The sequence below is a fragment of the Chiloscyllium plagiosum genome, chromosome 3 (genome assembly GCF_004010195.1).
Source record: "Chiloscyllium plagiosum isolate BGI_BamShark_2017 chromosome 3, ASM401019v2, whole genome shotgun sequence".
Classification (NCBI taxonomy): domain Eukaryota; kingdom Metazoa; phylum Chordata; class Chondrichthyes; order Orectolobiformes; family Hemiscylliidae; genus Chiloscyllium; species Chiloscyllium plagiosum.
Window position 1 is genome coordinate 135,362,282 of NC_057712.1, and position 11,525 is coordinate 135,373,806.

Genomic DNA, 11,525 nt, shown 5'->3' on the forward strand with positions numbered 1-11,525 from the left:
TCCCGACCTCTGCGCCCCCACCCCCTCTCCGGCCTATCACCCTCACCTTAACCTCCTTCCACCTATTGCATTCCCAATGCCACTCCCCCAAGTCCCTCCTCCCTACCCTTTATCTTAACCTGCTTGGCACACCTTCCTCATTCTGAAGAAGGGCTTATGCCCGAAACGTCGATTCTCCTGCTCCTTGGATGCTGCCTGACCTGTTGCGCTTTTCCAGCGACACATTTTTAAGGTCTGATCTCCAGCATCTGCAGTCCTCACTTTCTCTAGGTCTACATGGGATGCTTCTCAAAGGGTTGGCATAGACTGAATAGCCTGCTTCCACACTGTAGGGATTCTAAGTGATAGAATTATCCAATAGTTAAGCCTGCAAAGTGGCAAGATAGTAGAAAGACTTTTGAAGGCTTGGAACAGGAATGGAAATAGAAATATGGGAGGGCAAAGGGGGAAAAAAAAAGGCAAATGTTCTTTGACATCACTCCTTTCAAGTGCTTTGAGTGTTGTTACGACATTATGTTTTATAAATGGTGACAGTTACAATAGAGTTTCTATAATAACTGCCTTCAAAACAGACGCAAAACGTGTCAAGCTGAAACTTTTACTGGGGTTTAAGCCACAGCATTACCCTGTCAAGGGCTGATGATAATAGCACTTGGATGCCACTGTAAAGAACAGAATAAATATCCAATTCCAAATAAAGATTAACCCAGTCACATTTCTTCCCTCACTTAACTAACACAGCAGGACAGAACAATGAAATAATCCTGGACTGTTAGGAAAGACTGAGAAACAAGGACAAATTATACACCAAAGATTAAACTTGAACACAACTTCTGAGGTTAGCAAATGTAAGCACCACAACCTGCACACAAAGGTAGTACAAATGACAAAGTTGCACAGGAAAACAAATCTGGCTATCCAAATTACTACCCACAAATTTCCCCACAAAACTGAAACATAATAGTGCAAACACTTGCCACAAACTAGAATAGGAAAGCGGTGTACAAGTCTTAGAATGAAAGTACCAACTATATTGCAGCTGATTTTGAAACCATTATCTCCCCAGCACACCTTCCTCATCAATACAAAAAAAATTATTTTAAACCAAGATTGTAAATTAACCCCTTACAAGATCAAATTCTAGTAAAATGTCACTATATTAGTAACCCAGTTGCCGATGCTGACACGAATTTAAATCCCAACTGCTGGTATTTAAATTTAATTCACAAAATTGGTATTACAATGCTAGGTCCAACAATGGTGAGTAATCATAAAACAACTTCTGGTCTGTGTGTGGACCCACAGGAGACGGAAAAGATATTAGACAAATAATTCACGTCAGCTTTTACTTTGTGGAAATTCATGGAGGCCAGGGAACTGAGGGAAATAAATATTGATGTCTTGCATACTGTCCATGTTACAGGTGGTGTTGGAGATTTTTAAAAAAGGTGGATAAATCTCCCAGACCAGATCAACTGTCTCCCAAGATATTGTCGGAAGCCAGGGAAGAAACTGCAGAAACCCTAGCAGAATTATTTGCATCACCTGTAGCTGAGGTACCAAGGACTAGAAGGTAGCTAATATTGTGCCTCAAAGCATGCGCGAATCCAGATCCTCTATTTAAACCTGTCACCTATTTTCCAAGGATCTGTATGAGGCACCCACCACCCTCTGTATAAAGAATTTTACTCGTGTATCTCCCTTAAACTTTTCCCCTCTCACCTTGAACTCAAACTCATCACCCCTAGTAATTGAGCCCCCAACTCTGGGAAAAGGCTTCTTGCTATCCACCCTGTCTATACTTCTCTTGATTTTGTAGGCCTCAATCAGGTCCCCCCCTCAACCTCTGTCTTTCGAATGAAAATAATCCTAATCTACTCAACCTCCCTTCGTAGCTAGCGCCCTCCATAGCAAGCAACCTCCTTGTGAACCTCCTCGGCACCCTTTTCAATGCATCCTTTTGGTAACGTGGCAACCAGAACTGTATACAGTATTCCAAGTGTGGCCAAACAAAAGTCCTATACAACTGTAACATGATCTGCCAACTCTAGTACTCAATACCCAGTCTGAGGAAGGAAAGCATGCCATATACCTTCTTGTCCACTCTATCGACCTGCATTGCCACCTTCAGGGAGCAATGAACCTGAACACCCAATTACACCAATTTTCCCTAGGGGTTTTCCATTTACTGTATAGTTCGCTCTTGAATTGGGTCTTCCAAAATGCATCAACTCGCATTTGCCCAGATTGAACTCCATCTGCCATTTCTCCACCCAACTCTCCAATCTATCTATATTCTGCTGCATTCTCTTGACAGTCCCCTTCACTATCTGCCAACCCATCATTCTTAGTGTCATCTGCAAACTTGCTAATCAGACCACCTATACCTATCTCCAGATCATTTATTTATTTCACAAAACAACAATGGTCCTAACACAGATCGCAGTTGGAACACCACTGGTCAAAGTTGTCCATTTTGAGAAACTCCCTTCCACAACTACTCTGTCTCCTATTGCCCAACCAGTTCCCTGTCCATCTAGCTAGAACACTCTGGACCCCATGCATCCTCACTTTCCTCATCAGCCTACCATGGGGAATCTTATCAAATACTTTACTGAAGTCCACGTTTATGACATATACAGCCCTTCCCTCATCAATCAACTGTCACTTCCTCAAAGAATTCTATTAAGTTGGTGAGACATGACCTTCCCTGCACAAAACTGTGCCGACTATCACTGGTTGGCCCATTTTGCTTCCAAATGTAAATAGATCCTATCCCTCAGTATCTTCTCCAGCAGTTTCCCTACTACTGCTGTCAGTGCTGAAACCATCAAAAATCACCAACAATCAAAATCTGTAAAGCTAGCGCAAATGAGGGGGTCAGGGGAGATCAAAACATCTCAAATATATTTGCATGCAAAACCAGAATATTTCAGCATTTTATTAACACACTAGTTTTTTGTTTCCACCCACCATTTCATAAGAAACTTGACAGGAGGAAACACGTTCCCCACCCTACAAGGAATGAAATTTCCTCGCCTTAGCCAGTCAGGACTGTATTTATAGACCATTAGCAATTTATTGCGATGGTAATTACCGTCTGAATTAGCCTACCAAACCATTCAGTTCAAGGGCAATTAAGAATAAGCATAAGTTCTGGGCTAGCCAGCAGCACCCAAATTCCAAAGAATAAAAGCATGCAGGCGCAACGAAGCATTGAACTGTTTCTTAATTATAATATTTTGAGAAATGTCTGGTTTAATGTGGGGAGCTGATAAGATAGAGACGATATTTTTTAAAAAGACTGACAGTTCAATGAGGCACAGGAAGTACCTCTCCATAAACTTGTTATCTAATAGCCAAAGAAAATAAGTAGAAGGTGAATTATACTTATGTAAAAAATTAAACAAGATCTGTTCGGGGAGGAGAGGGGGAAGTTATTTTGAGACCATTTGCTTTCAACATTTACTTTTTAATAATCCGTAAAAGTTCGAAAGTTTTAACTAGAACTCCACGAGAACACCATATAAATGACGCGAGTATCAATTTCTGTCTCTCAAGCTGGAGGGAAAATTCCATTTTTTAAAAAGTTTCTGTAGTCTCGCAGCTTTCATAAGAAAACAATTAACTAAAACCATCAAAATCTATCAAATTACCACAAATGAGGGGGCTGGAGAGATTAAAACGTCTCAAATATGTTTGCGTGCAAAACCAGAACATTTCGGCATTTTATTTGCGCTTTAGTTTATTTGTTTCCACCCACCATTTCAGAAGAAACTTGACAGGAGGAAACACGTTCCCCGCCCTCTCAAAACGTCAAATAAAACAAGTTTACGAAAATAAACAATAACTCTTAATTCCATACCCCTACCCAGCAATAACGGAGAAAAAAATACCTTAGTTGAAACGTTTAAGTCTTCAAAATAAACTCTTCTCGTGCACTCTAAAAAGGCGGTTTCTTTTTGAAATACGAAAGTTCTTGTTTTCCGCCGCCACAGCTCGCAAGAACCGCTAAAGCGCCAAGACCGCTCATTGGTCCAGAGCGAAGGGTTTGAAAGGCCGCGCCGCTCGCCGATTGGCCGAACCCGGCCGCACGAGCGACGCATTCCATAACGGTCGTCACAAGATGGCGGAGCTAAGAAAAAGAAGCGACTGTGGAAGGTGATGGAGATTTAGGACCGGACTGACACCTGTCAATCGAAAATTGTGTTGCCACCCCCATCTCACACGTTGGGACAGAGAAAAAAAAGTTCAGATAAAACTCCCCTGTGTGGAAAGAAAGTTGTGACAGCCATTAAACGCATATCATTCCCATGTTCTGCAATCCCGACGGAAGCAAAGCCACTGCTGGATGCTGGAAATCCGAAATAAAAACGGAAAATGCTGGGTTGTCGGTAGCAGGTCACATGTAGAGACACTAAACAAAAGTGGAGTTGACATTCAGGTCAATGGCCACATTCGTCAGCAGTGGAAAAAAAATTCAAAAGAAACATTACAAGCTTTTAAGGAAGTGAAAGATAGGGTTGGTTGAAATTAAGCGATAAGAGTTCTACCATCTCTCGTGTCAGGACTTTACATTATATAACAATTTCTAACATGATGTCAACACCAGTTGCATCTTTCTCTGCCATCTTTCCAAAGCTCATCCTGATTGTTTATATTTCCCCTTGCCATAGCAGCACCTCCCACGAAAGCACACGATGCCACCTTGACTGTTACTACAATGAATCTTTGGACTCTTCAGGCACCAAATACATCAGACTGGGTGATCTTTATTTGTATTTATTTCAATTTCCTATAAGTGGAAAAGGCTGATCGATTATGGACAGCATTGATTCGTTGGACTGAACGTTTATGTGCTGTGTAACTATGATCCTTAAGTTTGCAGATGAAATGAAAATTGGTGAGTGGTAAATATAGCAGATAGGTCAAGACTTTAAGACTATAAAAAGTAGGAACAAGAATAGGCTGTTTGGTCCCTCAGGCCTACTCTGGCATTCAAGAAGATCATGCCTGATCTAACATTCCTGCATTTTCCCCATCTCCTCTGAATCCTCCACTGAAGGATCTATCTATCTCAGTCTTAAATATACATTAAACATAGAAAATAGTTACAGGAGTAGTCCATTTGGCCCTTTGAATATGCACACCATTCAATATGATCATGCAATCTCAGTATTCCATTCCCACTTTCTCTCCATGCTACTTGGTCCCTTTATGCACAAGGGCCATGTCTAGCTCCCTCTTGAATATATCTAATGAACTGGCCTCAACAACTTCCTGTGGGAGAGAATTCCACAGGTTCACAACTCTGAGTTAAGCAATTGTCAGTCCTGAATGGCTTACTCCTTATTCCTAGACTGTGACTCCTAGTTCTGGACTTCCCCAATATCAGAAATGTTCTTTCTGCAAGGATCCCACCCCACAGCTCTCTGTGGCAAGGAGTTCCAAAGACTCACCACACTGAGAGAAGAAATTCCTCTTCATCTCAGTCTTTAATTGGCACCCATTTATTCTGGATTAGTGGTGCTTTCTCTCCACCCCCACCCTCCTCTCATTTATCTCTCCACCCTTCAGGCACTCTGCCTGTATTACTGATGAAGGGCTTTTGCCCGAAACGTCGATTTTACTGCTCCTCGGATGCTGCCTGAACTGCTGTGCTTTTCCAGCACCACTAATCCAGAATCTGGTTTCCAGCATCTGGAGTCATTGTTTTTACCCATTTATTCTGAAACTATGCCCTCTAGTCCTGGACTTTCCCATGAGGGGAAACATCCTGTCAGCATTTCCCCTTTCAAGCCTTTAAAGAACCTATCTGTCTCAATGAGATCACCTCTCGTCCTTCTAAACACTGATGAGTAAAGTCCAAATGTGTTTAGCCTTTTCTCATAAAACAACCCCTCTACACCAAGGTTCTTACAAGTGAAGGTTCTTTGATTAAATGATAGTTTTCCTTAAATAAGGGGCCCAAACTGCTCACAGTACCCCAGATATGGCCTTATTAGCACCTTGTACAGTTGCAGTAAGTTTTCCCTAGTCTTCTATTCCAATCTTGAAATAAGAGCCAATGCTGTGGCTCAGTGGTTAGCACTTCTGCCTCACAGCACCAGGGGTGTGGGTTCAATTCCAGCCTTGGGGTGGAGTCTGTGTGCAGTTTGCATATTCTCCCCTTGTCTATGTGGGTTTTCTCTGGGAACTCTGGTCTTCTCCCACAATTGAAAGATGTGTAGGTTAGGTGAATTGGCCAAGCTAAATTGCCCATTGTATCCAGGGATGTGTAGGTTAGGTGCATTAGTCAGGGGAAAATGTGAAATGGGTCTGGGTGGGATACTCTTTGGAGGGTCAGTGTGGACTTGTTGAGCTGAATGGCTTGCTTCCACACTAGGGATTCTAAATCTAGACTAAGCACTTCTATCTCAACATTCCATTAGCTTTCCTGTATTTACTTAGTGTACGCTATCAATTTATTTGTTCTGAATGCTAGCTGCATTCAGAAGCAGAGCCTTTACTTCTGCCACTTTGTTATCTTTGAAATATCTACTCTTGGTTGTTGTTATATTCTGTTTTTTTTATCATTCTCTAACTTTCATTTCCCACATTACTATCTCTACTGTTTGATAACCCACATCCTTCCACATTTAATCACCAATCAACTCCACCACCCTATGGCTGAACACTTCAACTCCCCCTTCCACTCTGACAAGGTCATGCAAGTCCTGGGCCTCCTCCACTGCCAAATTGTGCCACCTGACGCTTGGAGGAAGAACATCTCATCTTTCTCCTTGGGACAGTCCAACCATATGGGATCAGTGTCAATTTCACCAGTTTCCTCATCTCCCCTTCCTCCCACCTTATCCAAAATCCAACCTTCCAACTCAGCACCGCCCTCTTGAACTGTCCTACTGCCCATCTTCCTTCCATCTATCTGCTCCACCCTCCTCTCCGACCTATCACCATCACCCCCCCATCTTCATCTACCTATTGCATTCCCAGCTACCTTCCCCCAGTTCCACCCCATGCCCATTTATCTCTCAGCCCCCTTGGGGCCCCCCCACATTCCTGATAAAGAGCTTATGCTCGAAACGTCAACTCTCCTGCTCCTCAGATGCTGCCTGACCGGCTGTGCTTTTCTAGTGTCACACTTTTTGACTTCCATTGGAGGGGTCAATGGCGGCTTTAGTGATGAAGTGGTGTCAATCTGGCAGCCTGGGATTTCTTTGGACAGTTTTGCGACATCTTCTTTCCTGGATTGGCAACTGCCGACAAGATTAGTTGTTGGGGAAGCTCCAGCAGAGCCTTGCAGTTTAGGATTGCAAAGGCCTGACACGATGGCCTATTACGGTGGCGGCTTCCATCCCAATACTCCAGCAGCCTGGCATGGCAGTCTTGCAGTGGTACTGTATTTTCCCGAACCCAGCAGCTGTGTTTTAACTAAGGTGGACTTTGTCTTAATTTTTTTTCCTAACTATGCCTTGTATTATTAATACAGGCACCATGGTATGGTGACTTAAACACTTTTCACTTTCTTTGTAAAAGTTACAAGTAACGATAAATTACTATTCTTCTCTAACGATAAATTACTAGTCTTCTCTACCTCCCTAACTTTGTGGTCCACTAGAACACTGGCCCCAGCACGATTCATGTGCAGACTGTCTTGATGCTACAGTCCCAACTTTCCTCAGTGCCATTGCTAATGAGCTATGAGCCAGCATGCATGCATTTCTCCTACATCAGTCTTTAAGCGATGTTTTTATCACTCTAATTTTACATACCCAATGACAATTTGCACAAAACTCAGCTATTCAATGATTATGATCTTTGAGGTTCTTCTTTCGAATTTAGTGCCTAGCTCCTTGTACTCCCTATGCAAAATTATATCCTCATTCTAGGAGAAAGTGATTCCTGATGAAGGACTTATGCCCGAAACGCCGATTCTCCTGCTCCTTGGATGCTGCCTGACCTGTTGTGCCTTTCCAACATCATACTCTCGACTCTGTATCTTCATTCTGGGTACCTACATGGACCATGGCCATTAGAACATCTCCCACCTACTACAAGTTCCTTTTCAGCCCTGAACATATGTCCCAAACTTTGATACCAGGGGAGGCAACACAGTCGCTATCAACACAACCCACAGTTTCACAGATGCACCACTGTGCTTACAGTTGGCACTCAAGCTCCAAAACCCAATGCTCAAGCTGATCAAATTGGTTGCACCTCCTGCACCTGTGGTCACCTAGACTGTCAGGAGTGTAAGATTAGATTAGATTCCCCTACAGTGTGGAAATAGGCCCTTCAGCCCAACAAGTCCAATTCTCCGAAGAGTAACCCACCCAGGCCCATTTCCATCTGACTAATGCACCTAACACTATGAGCAATTTACACATCTTTGGACTGTGGAAGGAAACCAGAGCACCCAAAGGAAACCCACGCAGACACGGGGAGAATGTGCAAACTTCACACAGACAGTCACCGAGGTGGGAATCGAACCTGGGTCCCTGGCACTGTGAGGCAGCAGTGCTAACCACTGAGCAACCATGCTGCCCCCAAATGAATAAATGACCTTTATTTTAAAACTTGCAAAGAGCTTGCTGCTGGAAAGATTTCCCACATGCAATGGGCCATGCAACACAGGGGACAAAGCTTCTTGCATTAGTTTAGTTACTTTAGTTGAAATAAACTCTTACCCTAAATTTCAGATAATTAATTAAAGAAATTAATTTAAAAAAATGAATGTAGATGCTGGAGATCTAAAACAAACAAAATAAAATTGCTAGAGAAACTCAACAGTCTGGCAGCATCTGTGAGGGGTCACTGGAACGTTAATGCTGTCAGATGTGCTGAGTTTCTCCAGAAATTTCTGTGTTTTTATTTCAGAATATTAATTATGTTTGTTAATCAGATTTAGCTAGAACTCTTAATGCAGTTTTAAAGTGGACAAAAATGGCTTATCAGCTAGGAGTAAATTACTGACGATGCTGAAATCTGAACTGAAAACAAAAAATGCTGGAGATCACAGTGGGTCAGGTGGCAAGCAAGCTAACGTTTCAAGTCTAGATGACCCTTCAGAGCTGAAGTGATCTTTGGAGAGGACAGCATTTATGAAATAGTGGGAGGGGAGGTCTTGAAATGACGGGGGAGTAAAGATGTTGATAGTTAAGATTAAGTGATCAGAATGTGAGAATGGCAAAACAATGGTGCCAGAACGGAAAGAACAGACTAATTTATTCACTGCTCACCAATCAATTTACTGCTTTGCACTGATGTGACTTTCCTATTGGCCTTTTTGAATTCTGGCAGGGTTACTGGCTGGGTTTAGCTGCTGTTCCAATTGACTTCACTCTGGGTTTCACCCTGCAGAGGAGCTTTGCTGGCACAATTCATACCCAGATTCACTCCACTCTGCTGCTGCTCCGACTGACTCCTCTTCCTGTCAGAGTAATCTATAGACCAACAAAATCTTACCTTTATTTACGTTTTTATAAACCTATACAATTATAATAGCATGAGACAGGGCAAACACAGGAGGGATGTTCCCAGTGACTCGGAGTCCAGAATCAGGGATCCCAGTCTAAGGAACTGGGTAAGTTATTTAGCATGCTAAGATGAAGAGAAATTTCTTCAACCATAGAGAGATGAGTTTTGGAATTCTCTCCTCTAAAAAGTGGTTGTGACCAAAACATTGAATGTTTTCAAGGTGTTAGATATAGTTCTTAGGGCTAAAGGGATCAAAGGGTATGTGGAGAAGGCAGGAACTAGGTATTGATCACCCATGATCATATTGAATGGCAGAGCAAGTTTCAAGGGCTGAATACTCTCCTGGTGATTGATGGCAAGGAATGCATTCTCCTGCCATTTGGGGGTCTGTGAGATCGTTCTACTGGTGTTAGGAGCCGGTGTCAGAGGCAGTGGGGTATTCTCTTAGCGTCAGGACCAGTGGCGGCAAAGCTCCTCCGGTGATTGGGGACAATGGCAATGGACTCTTCAAGATGGCAAAGGAGACGGCAAGGAGACATCTGCTACCGAAGTGGGACCAATGGCCTGTTAACAGCCTGGCCTGACAGCAGAGCAAGCGTGGGTTCCATGACATCAGCGAAGCAGGCTCTGCAGCAAAGCGATGGTACCTAAAACAGGGTTCACTTCTACATTGGTGGTTCTGGCACAGGTAGCAGTGAGGTGGTGGAGGTATCCCTTGAGGAAGTTGCCAGCATGTTCTGAACTTTTTACTTCTTTACTTTTCTAATTTCTTCCTATGACCAAAATGCTGGACTTTTTTTTTACTTTTCTAATTTTTTTTGTTTTCTAAGAATTTTAACTTAAAGTACCTGTACCTAGTTACATTTGTACCTAAGATGGTGCTGTAATGCGGCAACTATAAACTTTTCACTGTACTCATTTGAGTACACAACAATAAAACTAATTCAATTCAGTTCAGTTCTGCTAGTATAATTCAGAGTGATGCTGGCATGCTGCACATTGCTCTCAGTCTGCTTCGTGGTGATTCTGGGTGCTGCATGCTTCTCCCAGCCTCTGCAATTGCCCAATACATTTGAAATATACTGAAATTCTTTGGTTGCACAGTGCATGAGCAAACTGACTTAGCACTGTGGTCAGGAAGCCATTCAAGTGGGAAGTACAACAAGAAATATTGTGATAATAGATGACAGTATAGTGAAGGGAAATGACACAGTTTTTTTGCAGTGAATAGCATGAGTCCAGATAGCTATGTTTCCTACCTGATGCCAGAGATTATGACATCTGCTCAGGGCTAGAGATGAACTTGCAGTGAGAGGGGAAGGATCCAGTTGTCATGCTCACTGAAGGTATCATTGACATATGTAAAACAGTCAAAAAGTGTGGCTGGAAAAAGCACAGCAGTTCAGGCAGCATGTGAGGAGCAGAAGAGTCATTGATTCAAGCAAAAGCTCTTCAGCAGGACACCCGAAACATCAACTCTGACTCTCAAACATCTGTAGGTAAAACAAAGGAAGGTCGTACATGGAGAGTAGGAGGATCTAGGCTCTAAATTGAAAACGAGAACCTCAACAATAATCTCTGGATTATTATCTGAGCCATTTGCAAATTGGCAAAGGGCACATGAAATTAGAGATATGAATACATGGCTCAAAAACTGGTGTTGGAGAAGTGGGTTTTGGTTCACGGGCCACTGGTATCAGTGTTGGGGAAAGTGGGTGTTGCACCTTTGGGACGGTCTAAACCTAAATTGTGCTGGACTAGTGTCCTTGCAAATCGTATATTTAGGGAAGTTGAGAGGGATTTTGACTAAATAATGGAGACAAGGGATCAAATTTGAAAAGATGTGGTGTGTAGGTATTAGATAAGCTGTCAGTACTTAGAGCTGATAAGGCACTGGGCTAGATGAGATGCATCTGAGGATATTGAAGGAAGTGATTGTGTTCATTTGCAAAGGCACTAACAATTACCTTTCAGTCTTCTCTGGATTTGGGGTGGTGCCAGAAGTTTAAAGACTTACAAATTTTATGCTGTTATTCAAAAAAAAGAAC

At 42.6% G+C, this 11,525-nt stretch overlaps 1 protein-coding gene across 1 annotated transcript in view; it reads right to left on the minus strand.

Moving 5' to 3' along the window:
* lbr (lamin B receptor) overlaps positions 1-4,121 on the minus strand; it is a 100,033-nt gene extending 95,912 nt beyond the window's left edge. Inside the window, exon 1 of the mRNA XM_043687384.1 lies at positions 3,897-4,121. Coding sequence (XP_043543319.1) covers positions 3,897-4,106 — 210 coding nt within the window. The 5' untranslated portion in view covers positions 4,107-4,121. The remainder of the gene's footprint in view (positions 1-3,896) is intronic.
* Positions 4,122-11,525: the final 7,404 nt, after the last annotated feature.